Source organism: Rasamsonia byssochlamydoides (genome assembly GCF_041956645.1).
Source record: "Rasamsonia byssochlamydoides strain NRRL 3658 unplaced genomic scaffold VTN77scaffold_46, whole genome shotgun sequence".
Classification (NCBI taxonomy): domain Eukaryota; kingdom Fungi; phylum Ascomycota; class Eurotiomycetes; order Eurotiales; family Trichocomaceae; genus Rasamsonia; species Rasamsonia byssochlamydoides.
In genome coordinates, this window is record NW_027192429.1 from 171,382 (window position 1) to 189,603 (window position 18,222).

Consider the following 18,222-nt stretch of genomic DNA (forward strand, 5'->3'; position numbering starts at 1 on the left):
TGGATCAGTCAAAAATACTCTTTGATTTATTATTGCCATGCAAACTAGGAAGGCATGCCGCAACGGTGGAAGTTGCAGATTTCGATCTTTGCTCGGATTGTTCATCCGCACCAATGACGTTCACCTGGATCTGCTTCCAACAGATCCATGCGCAGATATGGATTAGCTGCCTGACAAGCCGGAATACTGCACCATGATAGCGTTGGGTGGCTGAGCACTGACGACAAGAGGTACGTTAGCAACCAGTTTGATAGCGATACTATTCAAACACCTGACCTGAATCGCTCAGCAATTCCAGGCAAAAGTCATACTTCACAGCAGACTTATAATTTTTTGCAAGATTCCTGCAGAGAAGTAGAAACCAACGATGTTTTTCAGTCGATGTTGACGATTTCTCACGAGGCATAGTTTTACTTGATCCTGTACGTTGCATGAAGCAACCTTTTGCCCATTGGATCCGACAAGTCAGAGTTAACTATCTTGGTTCTGCTGATCTATGAGCTGACTTGACCGCTACTCATTTACAGATCTCAACTATCACATTTGAGAATTGAGAATCTGCGGTTTGTAATCGCGAACGTCATCTCCCAAAGGCAGCCCCTGAGCATGGAATTGGACTGCTGAAGAGTCTCTCTCTCTCATATTATAATGGGTCTTGCTACTTATTTGTTCCCTGTTTCCAATATTCACAATGCATGCAGAGCATCTCTCACATCGCTTTTTTTTTTCAACTGCCTCCTCCTCAATAAGGAACATTGCTGGGTACCTAGGTGGGTTAGTACATCCATCCAGTCCAAAAGGGCCACGAATGCGATATGGAACGGTGGAGCCTTTCATTTCAAAGGGTTCGACGGTTGGAGAATAACTTCCTGCATCATGATCATCATGCATGTGATGTGTAACACACCAACCAGATCGGTCAAATCATGCTGAGTTGGAAGGAAGCGTGGCACTCGGTGAGCATATTACTATTATTACTGCCTGCTTGACTGCTGCAATGATACATCACTTGAAAGTACTGGTATTTTGGAATTCTAACTAACTTTATCTCCAGTAATCCATCCAATGCATCGGCGACTTTGAATAATACCGTGACGGCAATGGGGACTTTCGTATTTTTGTTGGAAGAACCCTCAAATGCGTCTACTCTGCTACCTAAGGTCTGTACTATATGTACATATTTCTCCACCATCACCTCAATCAAGTGGAACACATAACCCCGTTTCTCTTACTTGCTGCCTGCACCCAGTACGCAAGACTGGGAGGTAGATGAGTACTGTACAGTGGGTTTGGAGAGGTCATATAAAAAAATATATCATTAATGCACTGTGGTCCACCACGACGAGTACGGGGCCCTCTTTCTATTCCTTCTGTACTGTATTGTACCTACCTAAGTATCCTGGTGGTTCATTTCCAACATTCCTGAAAAGAGTTCTGAAAACGACAGTAAATCAGACAGTTCATACTTTTACTGAATTGAACACAAACTGTACTGTACTATCTCCCATGCAAGGCGCAATGATTATGCACCCTTCCTGGAAATGAATGAAACGATGATTTGCTGGAACTTGTTCCCAACAGATCTTGCATATAGCAATGCAATGCAGACAGATCATGGCTGTGATACAGTGATTGATACCTTAGATTCCGAATCTGAAGAGTAGAGTACAGTATTTAATTTTAATAACCCTAATAGGTTTGGATCTTTGTGTATGCAATTATCATTGAATACTTTACAGTTGCTTGATGGATTAATTTATGGATCGAACAGTTGGGGACATTGAGACCAGTCAATAATAATTAGAATATCTTACTACCTTTTATCAGCTGTTCTGTTTTATGCGTTTGCTGCTTTGAGATCTTTCTTTTTTTTTCTTTTTAACCGGTTGAATTAGGATTCAGGTCCTGAGGTCTCATTTATAGCTCATCTCTTTGGCAACATCTGAATTCTGTTAAAGCATTTGCTGATAATATCTCTGATGTGCCATTATCACGTGTTACTTATAGACATTGATAGGTAGATAACATTATCCAGCATGACTGCTAGACTGCTACTGCAGCTAGGCTATAAGCGTGCAGACGAGAAAAATAAACCGTAGAGCACTCCCATATATGAAGAACAGGGCAGTGAGTTTCACAGAGAAGTATGTACTGCACAGCACAGATCTGTCTGATTCTTAAGATGTGAGCTATATGATATGATCGAGTTTGGAACCTTGGAACAAGTTATTAGACTTCCAGATCTGATTAGATACAGTCATGACTTGGACACTGCTCTCAATTTCTTGCATAGAATGGTTTATAACCATGGGGAATTTTTCAGCTTGGCTGCTTCTCGAACATTTACTATCTAGGTAGGTAATATCTGGTGTTTTGTTTGTCAAGAGAAGTCAGCTTCCTGAATCTGCAACTGTCCAATCAACCTCCGCGACAACGGCTCTGGTTCCCACCGGCCTGGATTTTCTTTTCTCAATTGAGTTTAAGGCTTATCAGCATCGGCCACTCTTAGCTAGCAATATTCTGTACCCTGGAGCTCCTGCAAAATAACCAGCCATACAAGTTCCCCCATCTGGTATGTTATGTCAGGCATGGCTGCCGATTCAGCTGACCGTGCTATGTTCTCCATCGAGCCTCCGGACAAGTTCGAAAACAATGTCGTCGTGCTTGTCACAGGAGCCAACACGTAAGTTCGGCAATTACATTTGCGATCCATGGTTCCCTGACCGTTGCGCTGACCTCTCTCTCTCTCTCCTCTGCAGTGGTCTCGGCCTCTCTACGTGTTGTCGACTGATCGACGAATTTCTACATTCTCACCCCGTCTCTCACCACCTGACCGTTATCTTCACCACTCGAAACAACCCGCAAAAGATCAGGGACACACGCGCGCATCTACAAAAACACGTCGCCCGCCATGACAAGGGCAAGAGCGAAAACGCGTCAAAACGGATCACGCTCCTGTCGGAGACGGTCGACCTGGCGAATCTGCGATCCGTCCGGGCCCTGTCGCGTCGCCTCAACCAGAACATCCCCAAATTGGACGCCGTGATCCTGAATGCTGGAATTGGCGGTTGGTCCGGGTTGAATTGGCCGCAGGCCATCTGGCGTACCACGACCGACGTCGTCCACGCGACGACCTGGCCGGACTTCAAACTCAGCCAGGTGGGCATGTTGACAGTAAGGCAGACGAAGTTGCCCGAGGAGACCCCGCTGGGAGCGGTGTTCTGCGCCAATGTCTTCGGTCACTACATGCTGGCACACAATCTCATGCCATTGCTGAGACGTTCCGGACAACCCAACGGGCCTGGCCGGGTCATTTGGGTCTCCAGCATCGAGGCAACCATCAATGCCTTCGATGTGGACGATATCCAGGGACTGAAGTCCACAAAGGCATACGAGAGCTCCAAAGCGTTGACGGATCTCTTGGCCTTGACATCCGATCTACCCAGTACCGCTCCATGGGTCAATAGCTTCCTCTCCATAAGCGATTCTGATAAATCCACCCCTCCCTCCGTCGTCACGACGAAACCCTGCGACGGGCCACCTCCCAAAAGCTACGTCAGCCATCCGGGCATCTGCGGCACCTCGATCATCCCGCTTCCGTTACCTCTCTTCTGGGCTATGATTGCGTCCTTCTTCCTTGCTCGTTGGCTTGGATCGCCATGGCACGGCATCTGGACATACGTCGGCGCCTGTGCTCCCGTTTGGCTCGCCCTCAGTCCGCAGTCCGTCCTGGACGAGGCAGAGGCACCCTACAGACGAAACGGTGGTGGCCACGCGAAATGGGGCTCCTCCTGTGACAGACTGGGTCGCGACCGTCCCGCGAGCACCGAGATCGATGGCTGGGGCTACGGCGGCGTCGTGGGCGGCGCGATCTTGGAGGAAGACGCGCGACGTCGCCGCAAGAGGGGCGCCAAGGATCTGACGGCCGAGGAGAAAGCCCGTTTTGAAGAACTCGGTCGGCGCTGTTGGCAAGAGATGGAACAGCTTCGGATCCACTGGGAGAAACTCCTCGACAAGGATGAAGCTGAAGCCAAAGCTGATAACTGATGCAAAGATAAAATCTTGGTAATCCTAATGCTATTCTAATGATACCTCTGGTTCCTCGATATCTTCGTCTTTGACAATGTGGGCGCTTTTTTTCCCCCAGCTTCTTCTGGGCACGAGGTACTCTATCTATCTATCCGCTGAGACTTGACTTGAGACGGAGACTCATTTTAATTGTTGATAATAATAAATGCTTTCTTTCTTTCCTTCTTGTACTTCATATTATTGAGCTTGTACTTTAATCTGAGTCTCTGAGCCCACCTTTTGGCATAGCATAGCATAGCTATAGCATAGCACATAGCCCGTGTCATAATAATAATGGGATAACTCGAATTAGCCTTGTCTGTGTTTTTATTTTCTTTGCTTTTTTCTTTTTTTTTCTTTTTCTTTTCTTTCCCATTTTTGTATTTATCTACATCATGATTTGACACATCTAATAGATCATTATTAAGAAAAGAAAGTCGGTTATAGTAAGCAAGGGCATGAGAAGAGAAGATGGAAAGAAAGAAAGGAAGAAAAAGATCCTTTCATCCTCTCAGCCAACGTATTTCGCCAGGTTAGGTTAAAAAAAGTTTTGTCTTTTTTAATAAAACAACATACTAAGAAAGAAAAAGAAAAGGGCTGAGGTGAGTTGAGAGGGATTGCTTGCAGCAATTTGAAAGGGAAAAATGGAAAGAGAAGAGAAAAAAAAAGAGACATCGATATTCTGGGCAGAGGGGGTATGCAAGCCACATTATTCCATGAAAGAAAAAAGACACCAGAGGAGAGGAAAAACCGAGCCCAACAACCAGGGATAAAAGGGGGCCGTCAGAGATGTTTTTGACGACAGAATAGATGAAAGATCTAGATCTTTTGGTTGGGAGTGGATAGTAAACAATTAATGGGGGAAGAATAGGAACTTAACTGCTCCAACCACCAGGGCCCGAGAGTGGAGCAGAACAATGTAATGAAGTTGGTCAAAGAATAGGAAGAAATTAAAAGAAATAAGAAATCTCATACAACCCTCACGGCGCCCGACAGACCCTGACCGCAGAGAAAAGCTATCAAGAGACGCTGAATTCGTTCGAATGCGTCTGGGGAAACGTAATGAGCGTTGATTGTTGATTGCATTAGGTTTACATAATGATCGCAGGAACTGTGAGGTGAGATCAGTCAGTACTGCAGCATGAAGCAGGAAGAAAGGCGAATTACCATCAATGTTCTGCTTGATACTCTTGTGCGGCAGGATGGATCCTCCGTTGACATAGACTTCATCTGCAATCGTGACATCGTCACCCAGAACGGTCACATTCTCCAGGCGAGCCCATTTGCCAACAGAGCTGTTCCAGCCAACGATGGTAGACTTGATCCATGCGTGGTCCTTGACCTTGCTGTTCTCCAGCAGGACGCACCGTTGGAGACGCACACCATCCCCGATAACAACGTTGGGCCCAATGACAACATTGGGCCCGATGCGGCAGTTCTTGCCGATCTTCGCGGTTGGGTCAACCATGACATTTCCACCGTACACGAACGGCTCGGTCGGCGGGCAGAGCAAGTTGGAGTTGCGCTTCGCCAGCGACGAAAGATACAGGCAGGTGCCGCTGAGGAAGTCCTTTGGCTGTCCGACATCCATCCAGAACCCCTCCAGGTCGAACGAGTGCAGCTGGCCGTCCTTGACCATGGCGGGGAAGGTCTCCTGCTCGATGGAGGTCGGGCGCAGCTCGATCCGCTTGAGGACGCTGGGGTTCAGGATATAGATACCGGCGTTGATCCGGTTGCCCACGAACTCAACAGGCTTCTCCACGAAGCGGTCGATGCGCGACGGGTGGTTGGGCTTGTGCACAACAACACCATACTTGGAGGGCTCGTCCACTTTGGTGACCACAATGGTTCCTTCATCGCCATGTGCCTTGTGGAATTCGGCCAGTTCCTTGAAAGGATACTCGCAGATCACGTCCGAGTTCAAGACGAAGAAAGGGGAGTCATCCTTGGCCAGGATCTTCTCCGCGAGCTTCAGAGGACCAGCCGTGCCCAGCGGTTCGGACTCCACCGAGAATTCGATCTTCACATTGTATTGTTCCTCGTACTAAGAAGAGCGACTCCATGAGTGACTGCGCTTCGACGTACCGGGTACCTGTTGGAGAGAGAATGAAGCGTACCTTTTTCAAGGTCGACACCATGATATCAGGACGGTAGTTAACCGCCAGAACAATGTCGGTTACACCAGCAGCTGCCAAGCTCTCAACCTGGTGCAAGATCATGGGCCGGTTCGCGAACTCGACCAGGGGTTTAGGGAGCGTGAGAGTCTATCGTCATTGATAGCAGGTCAGCTTTTGTTCTGACAGCTTGATTTCGCGGGAGGGGAACTCACGAGGGGTCGTAGGCGGGTACCGAACCCTCCGACAAGAATGAGAGCTGGCCACATTTAATCTATCAGTGTCCTGTCCGATTCAAATGGGATGCTGACCGATGATTCCTACCCTTCATGGTTGTGATGCGAACGAACGAATGAACGATTGATGGATAGTCGGGTAACGACAGACCGTGGCCTTGACACCACTGATGAATCTCACGATCGCACGGCAAGCGTGAATCAGTCGAATTGGATTGAAGTCGATCTCAGCGAGAGAAGACGACTCACAGTACGTGATGGATGGCGCTGGAGCCTGTGAACACCAGGGTACGGTGGAAAGGAGGAAGTAACTTAGGCAGCTTGCTACGACTGAGAAGAGAACAGCTGGCGCGATAAATAACAATCATAATAACGTTTACAAGCCACGGGGCACACGGGGGTGGGATGACGAACTCGGGCTAGGGCAGGGCTGGACCGGGCCCCTGTCGCAACGATTGCACGCTTGCAGGAGGTCCTTAACGGCCTTAATTGAAAGGGGGGCCTGGGGGGGACCTCTCAGCGTGCCGGGTTGGCTGCTGGGCGCTGCTCCGGGCGCTGGATCCCCGAAGCCAGAAACCAAGGCTTCCCTAACAGCGCTGCCAAGGACCCAAGGTGCCCCCCCTTCCCCGCCCAGCACGCCGCCGGTGGATCGCGGTCCAATGATGCACGAATGCGGACACGTTTTCGCCGCGCAAAAAATAGAAGCCGTCCACGGGCACCTCCGGCCAAGAACTGCATCTGAACGTCCTGCGTGTTCCTGGGCTGTATCTCTGCCGATTTCTGGTTCGCAGGGCCGAATTCTAACCTCCTGTCCTCTTGTTCTTGGTACAGTTCTAGATCTAATGCACATGATTAAGTGCGCCATCATGCAGATCACCTGGTCACGGGCCCTTCCGTTTCTCCCAAACTACTCCGTACTTCTAGCATAAGCGCTAACAAAAAGATAAAACTGGCTGCCAAGTCCCGATCCGGTGAACATGACTAAGTTCCCAATGACCGTTACCCCTTTTTACCTGCTCGTAATCTAATCTCTCAATCGTATGCGGAGAAGATCGATAACTCAGTGATAGGAACCTGTCCCACATGGCTTACTATTGTTATTTTCTCTGGGGCGTAGAAGAAAAAAGTACGAGTATGGAGTACTCCGTAGAAAAAAAAAAGGAACATGGGATCTCGGTGGCTTGGACTGAATATTATTGCGTGTCTGGTGGCAAGTGTTTCAGCTGGGGTTGGTGGCTGCGAAGCATCCCACCCGCGTCACCGCCTACCCCATGCGTCCCAACGAGTCCGACATAGTTGATCAACCACTCGCGCACACGCTGCACCTTCATCAGCAGCGCATTGTCATTGCTTGCAGTGGTGATGGTCTTGGAGGAGTACATGCCACCCGGATCGGTCGCGTCAATGCGCTGTCGATGTAGGAGATCGATCTTGGTCAGGCCTTTCCTCAGGCTCTGCCCGTAAACCCGCTCGCGGAATGAACTGAGACCAACTGATCGAAGAAGAACGATGTCTCGCGGTCGTAGACCAGCAAGCTTCTGGCCCGGATCGTCATCGCCCCGGAGGGCGCCTGGACCCGAGTCGTCTTCTGTTGCGGGAAGCCAGAACGTCACTCCAAATCCAGTCCTGGTCTCGTCTCCTACGATGAGTTCAACAATATCCATGTCCCGTTGTCGGGTCCTGACCCGGCGCGGTGGGTTCACCCCGAGAATACCGACAATGAGGTTCACCGTCATGGTTTGAGGCACGATCGAGCGCAGGTATGCAGCGTTGGGGATATCCTCTAGGTTGCTGAGACGACCCAGAAGGGGTAGAAAGGATGTTTCCCGAGCTTGCGGACCTTCACAGTGTTCAGTTCTGAAAGAGTCGATGCTCTCTGTCAACGAACTGCTCCCTTCAATGGAGTCAATGTTGCCTAAATCGGAGAGCGATACGAGACTCGTTTCGTGGATGGAGAAGGAATGGTCGTAAAACTGCGAGAAAACCCCCTCTCCTGGAATATCTGGGTATGTTGACAGCAGATCCTGGGTGGTCAGGAAGAGCGTCTCCTTAGCACGCACATCAGTGTTAGGATTAGATGCCCACTGCAGTGGTTCTCGACTCGTCAATAGCCTCCATCTCACTGGTTGAGTATCTGCACAGGTACCATGAATATCACCAGACACATCTGCACCATTGAAAGGTGGTACAGTCGTGTTCAGAAGCTCATTGTCATTCCATTCGAGCCTTCCTGATGGCGCTCCCATCAGAAAGACGAGCTTCTTTGACATCTTGTGTGAAGAGCATTGGTGATAGGATTTTCAAGACGTCGACTCCTAACCTGTCTGCAACTCAAGAATATTATTGTCCAAGACGCTCGTTCCTGATGGTGAGATTGTTGCAGTAATGCATCCTAAGGAATAAAACAATGAGATAGATCAGGGACACAATGTCGAAGCGCCAAGACCAGATAAACTTCCCTCCGCCATCTATCAAACTCTGTCAGGTGAACTCCTGCATTTGTTACATTTCCCGTTTTGATGCAATGACTCTCTTAGCGAGCAATTGAGGCTCTGCTACAGACCTCTTGCACAACACAGTGTCCAAGCTCCTCTCAGGTACCGTACAAGCGAAGCCCGCGACAAGTTGGTGGGTTGTCACGTGACACTCGAAGCGTGCGGGCGATGTGATTGGTCGGCACTGCCCGGCAATTGAGTACGGGCAAGCGGTGACCCCTTTGTGGCGATAGCTTATGAAATTCGCCGCATCGGAGCCGGCCTAGATCTAGACATCATCTCACTATCGCTTCTCCCCTCCTTCCTTTGGACACGGGGTGATGGCTTCTAATCGCCCTCAAATGTGACTGTACTTTTTTATAGGTTTCATTTCTTTCCTGTTCTCCTCGTCTGGTCGCGTTCTTTGGTGCTGTTGCGGCCCGGCGCCGCCGGACAGTCATGGCCTTCCACGTCTCGGCCAGCTTGCCGGTATGATTTGCGCCCTTTCTCGCCCCACGGCTTGATGTACGTCCTGGTTATAGCTAACCTTGCCACTTCTTAGAATATTCAGGCCGTAACGTCGGATTTCTGGCCGTCCATGTCGAACGTTCTCGGGTTGCCGTGGAAGAACGTTGAACACGTTGCTACAGCCAAGAACCAGGGCATTTCACGAACTCTACGACTCGCCACCGAAGAGGAAGGCTTAAACGTATGTACCTATTCACCCGTGGAAGTTGGTCTACAGTATATTGACGATTGGAAGAAGGTCCAACCCCTTTCTCTGCCGGAATCTCTGAGATCGGCCCCCATGGAAAACCTGAGATCGGGCGTCGTCTCTGGTTTGCTGCGACAAGGCTCGACAAACTTGAGCTCTAATCAAGGTAAGATTGCCATTCAACCCCGTTTTCTCTGGAACAGCAGTATTGACCCATTGCAGTATTTGGCCAGAGCACGCTGCGGACGGCCCAGATGCTTTTGCGCGCCAGTCGGAACGTTGGTCAAGCCTCTCGTCAATATTCGTCCCTTTCCTCTCCCAATCTCAGTCAGTTACGTAAACCCCGGGGCATCAATGGAATTCCGAGGTTTGAGCAGCAGAGATTCTTGTTTGGAGGACCCTCGCATGCTCTGCTTGCACAGAAGGAAAAGATTGCCAACAACAACCCGAATAGTGCCAATGCTCAGAACGCTTTTTACCAGGCGCTTCTCCGCGCCAATATGCCTGCTATCGTGGTGGAGCGCTATCGTACTGGGCGTTTTGCCAGCAACCAGACCACTGAGGGCCTCTACCTGAAGGCTCTCCAGCGAGTCGGCGGTGATGCCGCCGTGGCGCAGGGATCAGTTCAAACCCAGAATCAGAGTCTGAGCCCCGAGCAGTTGCAGGCTATCGGTCAAGCGGTCGCGGCGCGTGAGCATGGCGGTCAAATTGGAATGGCAACAAAACAAACCGGGACCGGAGCTAAAGACGCGCCTCTATATGTTGTGGTCGAAGAGTCTCTGGGAAGCACCGTCTTTCGATGGGTTAAATTCCTCCTCTACTTCGGTTTCTTCACGTATATGTCCCTGATCCTGGTTACCATTCTTGTGGAAACTACGGGGGTTTTGAAAAACGTCAGAGGGACGCAGCCCAACGAAGCTACGCCTCAGCAGCAAAAAGTGCGTTTTAGCGATGTACACGGATGTGACGAGGCCAAAGAGGAACTTCAGGAGCTGGTCGAGTTCTTACTCAATCCTGAACGGTTTTCGACTCTGGGTGGCAAACTGCCGAAAGGTGTCCTCTTGGTCGGTCCCCCGGGTACGGGAAAGACCTTACTCGCACGGGCTGTTGCCGGTGAGGCTGGAGTCCCGTTCTTCTACATGTCCGGATCCGAGTTCGACGAGGTGTACGTTGGTGTCGGCGCCAAGCGCGTCCGCGATCTCTTCGCTCAAGCCCGTGCCAAGGCCCCGGCCATCATCTTCATCGATGAACTGGATGCCATCGGCGCCAAGAGGAACGAGCGTGATGCCGCATATGTCAAACAGACCTTGAATCAGCTTTTGACGGAGCTGGACGGGTTTTCTCAAACAAGCGGTGTCATCATCCTCGCAGCCACCAACTACCCGCAGCTTCTAGACAAAGCCCTGACCCGTCCTGGTCGCTTTGATCGTCGAGTCGTCGTTGGTCTTCCTGACGTTCGTGGTCGCATGGAAATCCTGAAGCATCACATGAAGAATGTCCAAGTCAGCACCGATGTCGACGTTGCGGTCATTGCCCGAGGCACTCCCGGCTTCTCCGGAGCTGATCTTGAAAATCTTGTCAACCAGGCCGCAATCCACGCCAGCCGCAACAGGCAGACCAAGGTCGGGCCGAAAGACTTTGACTGGGCCAAGGATAAGATCATGATGGGCGCGGAAGCACGAAGCCGCGTCATTCAAGAGAAGGACAAGCTTCTGACCGCGTACCACGAGGCTGGCCACGCTCTCGTCGCGTACTTCTCTCCATCAGCCACTCCGCTCTACAAGATCACCATTGTTCCCCGCGGCATGGCCTTGGGTGTTACCCACTTCCTGCCCGAGATGGATATGGTCTCGAGGAACTACACCGAGTACTTGTCTGATATCGATGTCTCCATGGGTGGCAAGGCCGCAGAGGAGTTAGTTTTTGGGCCCGATAAGGTCACAAGTGGCATCTCAGCGGTGAGTATACCTGGCTGATCTGATGGATGTTTTTATTTGATGGACTTTGCATTGCTGACTGCTCCGCCTTTATTTAGGACCTCCAACAAGCCACCGAAACCGCTTTTACATTGGTCACACGATTTGGTTACTCAAAGAAACTTGGAAATGTGGATCTCTCGACGAACTATGACAGCTTGTCCTCGGAAACCAAACAAGAAATTGAAGCCGAAGTGCGTCGATTGGTGGAAGAGGCCAGGGCTCGGGCCACCAAGATCCTGACGGAGAGGCGGAAGGAGCTGGAATTGCTGACCAAAGCATTGATGGAATATGAGACCTTGACCAGAGAGGAGATGGAAAAGGTCATCCGGGGCGAAAAGCTGGACAAGTTGGAATCCACCCCCTCAGCTCCGCTCAAGCTTCCGGAGGCTCTTCAGACGGCCAGCCTGAGCCCGACCGCGCCAGCAGCCAGAGGGCCTTCTGCTTCTCCCACAACGGCGAAATGAGCACAGGCATGAGCATGCGGGTTTGGTATCTTCTCTTGTCATGATCCAGAAAAAGAAGTTGTTGTATTTTCTTTTCTAATGTATCATTTCATCTATACAGCTTCCTAAGTCGTGAGCACTTTTCCTTTTTGATATCATCGATCCCCCTCCACTTCTCTCTCTACCCAACACATTTTTCTGTAGCCAGTTTGGGATTGGTCAAGCGTCAATTAGCTTTCACGGGGTTTTGCATTTCTCTTTCCACACTTTTCTTCCACCCCTTCATCTCTCAGGTCAGCATCGTCATGTAGATATATCTTTTTCCGAGAATCGAGATGGCTGTAAAGATCCAAATAGCATTTCCGTTGTTCGAGTCGATTGTCCTGTATGCTGCATACATGCTAGTTTCAAAAGGTAAATAACAACAATAATAATGAAAAGTAATGAACAATGATGAACAATAATAACAAGACCTGAAGGCTGAGGCTATCCAATTAGGTAGGTCCTTCCTACCCAAAGCGGTCGTGCCTTCCGTTCTCCCCCCGTTGACTCCCTGCAACTTCGAGGTGGGACGTCCCGTTGTCTCACTACGTGGACGGTGATTGATTTCTAATCCCCAGCCTTTCTAAAGTTCTAATTAACATGGTTGGGCAGGGATTCGTGAACCTAGTGAATTGCCGGTTCTTCGATTCTCCTCCCGATAGGGCCGACCCGCGGGCCGGTGCCTGACTTGCGTCTGCAGCATGGAACATGGATCAGAGACCGGTCGACCCCGACCGTCGCGGCTGGAGGGGCCGAAACCCTGGTCCTGGTAAGGACTATCACCACGACAAAGTGACCTACGTTGCAAGACTAAAACCGATTTAATTTATGACTTGCGTCTTCAGAAGGTGGAGAAGCGATGCCAGACGGGCCATCTTTTTGTCAGTCGAGCAATTAATTATTCCATTGAATTACATATTAGCCAATGGAGGATTGATATGAAAGAAGAGGATGAGAGGGCACGTGATGAATCCTGATTGAAAGATAGACTGTCTATGGAGCAACATTGACATACTCTAAAAGAATGAACCGCCATACAACGCGAAAATTGAACCAACAACCATTGCGCCTCCTGACGAAAGCCACAAAACTTTTGCCTCTATTCCCATTTCCCGTTTCCTTTCCCCCTCTTTTGAAAAGGCTCGCGAAGCAGTCCCACGGGGCCCCCTCCTTCCCGATCTGAATGAAGAGGTCAGAGCCACAGCGCCCACCGTTTCATTTCCTGGCCATTGAGGCTTACCCCACTGACCCGTCATCCTGCCGGGGGTTGTGTCGAGTCTTTGACGCTTGAACAAAAGCAGATCGGAAGCACTTGGTAGAGACAAGATCTTATCGACGGAAGACAATTGAAGAGAGGTAGATGCTCGAGAGCATTGGCGTATGAACATTCCATCAGCTCTTGCAGTCGCCTGCGAGTTCGGTTAGCTCCTGGTTCCTTTGTTCCCCGGCTGCTGTATATTTGGCCATCAAGACATCACAATAGCTGTTTCCATATGTTCGGGCAGTCGAGGACATGATGATCTCGAAACTACCTACCGCAGTTTTCATCGATCCGGTCTTCACTGTTCCCGTCAAAACCCATTAGCCTCGAGATAAACACTAGAAGCAGAGAAGGACTCCGAGAACGAGGATGCAAGCTCACATTCCCACCACATTGAGAGGGCAGGTCTTGCCCGTTTGCGCGTATATGGCGCACCATGCTGTGACCAAGTAACGACGATGGCCACACCGGTAGTTGACCTGAATATGGTCACACATCGTGGACACGCGACTCAATTGGAAAGATCAAAACCGATCTGTTGAGGTGGTCTTGCTCGCGCGCACAAATACGACGTCCTTGAAGCTTACGGTGGAAATAAATCTAAACGGAAGATTGGGCTCTGCCAGCCCAAGTAGTAGATAATAGTGCGCACAACGACTGAGACAAGGAGAAGCGATCTTCAGGAATGTTGGCTTTCGCAATCGAGTCCACCTGGTAGGGCAAACATCGAGAGCATTATGCTGGGCTGCTTGCTTGCTTGCGGTGTTTGATCCGTACGAATTGTGCTGGGACATTGCGACGGGTCCAAACCTTTCGACTTGTCCAGAACCTTATGGAGCGACTCCATGAGAGGAGTCATCTGTGAATTATGCTCTGGAGACGATTGTGTGGTAATTTCCTTCAGGGCCCAGTACCTAGTCGTGGACGTTTGCCGGTACAATAATAGTATATCGTAATTATAGCCAGGGGCGGTTTCGATGGTCCCGTCCCTTCCTACCGCGCGTGCATGTTGTGCGGCACGGCACGACTCGACCAAGACCATCTGTTAAACATTTTTACCTTAATATTAGTGTTTTAATGGAGGGTAAACCATTCAGACGAGACACTTTTATCCATCTGCAAGCACAGGTCAGTGAGACCACGGCTACTCACTCCTGCCTTGCATGTGCACTCAGGCCCGAGCTGGTCCGAGTCCGACCTTCCTACAAGGCTGCAGCCATCCGCGAAGAGGAAACTCAGTCCCCCTGGAACTACCTAGGTACCTAAGCTCTCGACGTCGTCGACTATCCTTGGTGCCACTTATGATGCACGTTATTGTTGGTGGATTTCACCGATGGAACAGCAAATGCTGCGTTGTTGGATGGGCCCATGGGGTAGATCCATCTCGACAAGCGACAGAAATTTTTAAATGCTTCTTGCGCTGAATTCCGGCCATTGAGAATAACGTTGCTATGGAAGAGGATTTCCAGATTTCGAATTGAACCAACCAAGGACCGTAGAACGTGAAGCTTCATTTTGGACGACACAGAGGTATCCAAGTGTGGTGTGGGACTTTTGGCGCAACGGACAGGTAACCGAGAGGTCCATCTTATGCCTCATGTAAGGCCCAATGGCCCAATTGACAAGACAGACGGCTGCTAATAACAATTGTTTGTCAGAAAGGCCTGCTATAGCTCGACTTTGTCTACCAGTTGTGGGGAGTGATGGAGAGGCAGAGGAGACAATAACGTTGGATACTTCAGTGATAGGATTGCATGTCTGTCCCGACGGATCTTTAGTCTGTAGCATAGCACGCATGGAGAAAAAGGAAAGCATTAGCCGACTCACCAGACGGCGACTTCGCTTCAGCCACGTACCAATCTGACATCATGACGATTCCATCCTTTGCCAGCTAGGCACGACGCTGCTTGCTCTTGCTTCCCCAGTGGGTGTCACGCGTGCTCCCGCCATTAACGAAAGAGAGCTAGGAAGCGGGAATGAGTCCTGCTTCCGGACTTGACACCACCCATCACGACCACAGCAAAAAGAGAACACTGACTATCCCAATCCTGGCCAATGCCCACGGTGACTTGTGTTGGAGGACCAAGAAGGCGAGTCCCTCCGTCCTTGTCTGCAGATCAGCCTGCGGTTTCAGTTGGCACAGAGTGAGGCCATGTCGATGCAAACGCGTGCAGCGATTCTTCCAGAGCGAAAACACCTTAGACTCACATAAAGGGATGAAGGAGGAGAAGATGAAAAAAAAAAGCAATGATGAGATCGAAGCCAAAAATGCAGACAACGTGTCTGTATGTATTATGGACTCGATGTTATATAAATTGCCCAGGACATATGACTAGGCTACCATACCGGTGAACGTGGGTATCCCAAAACTCGCACGGCTACACTGAAACCCAACAAAGAAATGTCGCTGGCTAAAATCCATCAACCCTTGCAGCCTATGTTTACTCATCATCCGTGGATTCGGCGTCGATCTCACTCGTGTCCAGCCAGCCTCGGGACATCTCCACCGCCTTCGACCACTGCTTATACATCTTTGCACTCTCTTGCGTCGATAGGATAGGCTTAAATGTCGTTGTGTTGGCACGGTTCATATGCTTCAGTTCGTCAAATGTCGTCCAGATATCAATTGCGAACCCGGCCGCAATTGCAGCTCCCAGAGCTGTGGTCTCATGCATCGACGGGCGTTCCACAGGGATTTGAATGATATCAGCTTGAGACTGAGTCGCGTGTCAGATCAGCATCAGTCAGCAGTGGAATGTAATAGGAGCTGTCACATGGAAGCGACAGGTCAGAGCGGAAAACACGTACTTGCATGCAAAGGTCGGAGTTACTCATTCCACCGTCCACGGCGAGTTCCGAGAGCTTATGGCCACTGTCCTTCTCCATGGCGTCCAAAATTGCTTTCGTCTGGAAGCAAACAGCTTCCATGGTCGCACGGGCGATATGCCCACGTTGTGTGTGCTGAGTGATACCGACTACACTTGTTGTCAGCAAAAGAAATTCGCAGGGGAAATATTATCTCTTGTCGATTTGTGACCACTTACAGATGGTTCCTTTGGCATCATCGATCCAATACGGCGCAAACAATCCACTGAAAGCGGTTACAAACACACAACCGCCGTTATCTGGCACCGTGGCTGCCACTTCACTGACTTTGCGGGAATCGCGGAAGAAACCCATATTGTTCATGAGGAAAGAGATACCACTTCCTGCCACGGCGATACTGCCTTCCAACGCATAGATTGGTTTCCTGTGGGCTCCTAGTTGGAATGCGACAGTCGCAAGGAGCCCATGTTTCGAGATCACGGGCTCTTCGCCAACATTATAGAGGAGGAAGCACCCCGTTCCATAGGTGTTTTTGGCGGACCCTGGATTAAATGCACAGTGACCAACCAGGGCCGCTGACTGATCTCCTAAGCAGCTGGTGATGGGCGTACCTTTCAGCGGCCCGATGGCGAGACGCCCGAACTCCGTCGGGTCCGACGACGGGACAATCTTCGGAAGTCTGATCTTCTCTTTATCCAGCCCGAAGAATTGCAGCAGCCGGTCATCATATCTTAACTCGCGCAGGTTCATGAACATCGTTCGCGACGCATTCGTGACGTCGGTCACATGGACATTGTTCTCTCGACCGCCGTTGAGATTGTACAGCAGCCACGTGTCCACCGTGCCAAACGCCAGTCTCCCCTCGTCGTATGCTTTCTTCACTTCCGTATTATGCCGCAGGAGCCACACTACCGTGACTGAAGATGGGTACGTCGATAACGGCAGGCCACAGATGTTCATGAGTTCTTCCGCCCCCTCTTTGTTTTTGAGTTCTCGCACCAGAGTCTTGGTTCGGGTATCGGGCCATGCAATGGCGTTGTGCAGCGGCTCTCCGGTCTCCCAATCCCACACGATGGTCGTCTCTCGTTGACTGGTGATCCCGATGGCTTCGACATCTGATTTCGAATGACCGAGCGCAAGGAACGCCTTCATTGCTTCTTCCATACACTTCTCCACCGAGGCTACTAACTCTTTCGGATCTTGTTCGTGCCATCTGTGTGTATGCGCATTTGTCAGGATCTTTCAGCGCCTCCTATGTTTTTCGATCGGATTTCAGACGTACCCTGATTTTTCGTGGATCTGACGAAACTCTGACTGGTAAGAGGCGACAGGCACGCCTGTGCCGTCGAAGATGATGAATCGTGTGCTAGTCGTTCCCTGGTCGATGGCGCCAATGAAACGGTCCTTTAGGTTATCTTTTCGGTGTCCTTCATCTTGGAGAAGAGACCTATCTCCGTCATGAGTCTCCGTCGCATTGATACTCGTTTCACGAGGTCTGTCAGAGGCCATCGCCAGGATGTAACCGAAAGCGGTGCAATAAGAATAGGAATGACAGGGAGAAATTTACGACTCTCTAAAATTAGACGCTACAGGGAGATAGGCCAGGGCGAATACAACAATGGTACGACCCGAAGTTTGTACAGTATAGACAACCTGCCTGGGCGGATAGTGACGTACGGATGATGATGACGGAATGACTGTGCTGGTAGAGGCCACTACAGCCTGGAGAGGGAAGGGGAAGGCAAAGGAGAGAAAGACATACAGGACGGAACAATTGCTTGCAAAGGAAGTACAGAATGACAGAGGCTGAGCCCAGCAGAGCGGCGACGAGCATGCTTTAATCCACCAGGGTGGAACCTTAAACGGACTCGATGCGAGCTGCAGCCTCCGGTACGGAATAGAGAGCATAGCAGGTGCCTACCTACCTGCCTACCTACATAGCAACCCGCCTATAGTATGGATCGCGCAGCGTCCATGGCGGAGAAGTGGGCGGATGGAGAGCCTCCCATTATCCATTCCACCCGCATGACTCGCTCCTTCGCCCTTGCGCCGCTCCTCCACCCC

At 50.4% G+C, this 18,222-nt stretch overlaps 6 protein-coding genes across 6 annotated transcripts; 2 read left to right on the forward strand and 4 right to left on the reverse strand.

Moving 5' to 3' along the window:
* Positions 1-2,615: 2,615 nt before the first annotated feature.
* On the forward strand, positions 2,616-4,047 carry VTN77DRAFT_6136 (uncharacterized protein; the record flags this gene model as incomplete). Its single annotated transcript, XM_069422381.1, has 2 exons — positions 2,616-2,683; positions 2,760-4,047. The coding sequence occupies 2 exons, from the start codon at positions 2,616-2,618 to the stop codon at positions 4,045-4,047; spliced, it is 1,356 nt and encodes a 451-aa protein (XP_069276391.1).
* Positions 4,048-5,159: 1,112 nt separating this feature from the next.
* Positions 5,160-6,513, reverse strand: VTN77DRAFT_6137 (uncharacterized protein; the record flags this gene model as incomplete). Its single annotated transcript, XM_069422382.1, has 5 exons — positions 5,160-5,179; positions 5,236-6,112; positions 6,186-6,332; positions 6,398-6,441; positions 6,507-6,513. The coding sequence occupies 5 exons, from the start codon at positions 6,511-6,513 to the stop codon at positions 5,160-5,162; spliced, it is 1,095 nt and encodes a 364-aa protein (XP_069276392.1).
* A 421-nt stretch (positions 6,514-6,934) lies between these two features.
* VTN77DRAFT_6138 (uncharacterized protein) lies at positions 6,935-7,397 on the reverse strand (the record flags this gene model as incomplete). Its single annotated transcript, XM_069422383.1, has 2 exons — positions 6,935-7,257; positions 7,337-7,397. 2 exons carry the CDS (start codon positions 7,395-7,397, stop codon positions 6,935-6,937), a joined length of 384 nt encoding a protein of 127 aa, XP_069276393.1.
* A 214-nt stretch (positions 7,398-7,611) lies between these two features.
* On the reverse strand, positions 7,612-8,688 carry VTN77DRAFT_6139 (uncharacterized protein; the record flags this gene model as incomplete). The annotated part of the gene is made up of 1 exon (XM_069422384.1): positions 7,612-8,688. One exon carries the CDS (start codon positions 8,686-8,688, stop codon positions 7,612-7,614), a length of 1,077 nt encoding a protein of 358 aa, XP_069276394.1.
* Positions 8,689-9,351: 663 nt separating this feature from the next.
* Positions 9,352-12,050, forward strand: VTN77DRAFT_6140 (uncharacterized protein; the record flags this gene model as incomplete). The annotated part of the gene is made up of 5 exons (XM_069422386.1): positions 9,352-9,381; positions 9,455-9,601; positions 9,656-9,773; positions 9,830-11,565; positions 11,643-12,050. The coding sequence occupies 5 exons, from the start codon at positions 9,352-9,354 to the stop codon at positions 12,048-12,050; spliced, it is 2,439 nt and encodes an 812-aa protein (XP_069276395.1).
* A 3,723-nt stretch (positions 12,051-15,773) lies between these two features.
* On the reverse strand, positions 15,774-17,667 carry VTN77DRAFT_6141 (uncharacterized protein; the record flags this gene model as incomplete). Its single annotated transcript, XM_069422387.1, has 4 exons — positions 15,774-16,049; positions 16,141-16,307; positions 16,377-17,371; positions 17,441-17,667. The coding sequence occupies 4 exons, from the start codon at positions 17,665-17,667 to the stop codon at positions 15,774-15,776; spliced, it is 1,665 nt and encodes a 554-aa protein (XP_069276396.1).
* Between the last annotated feature and the right edge of the window lie 555 nt (positions 17,668-18,222).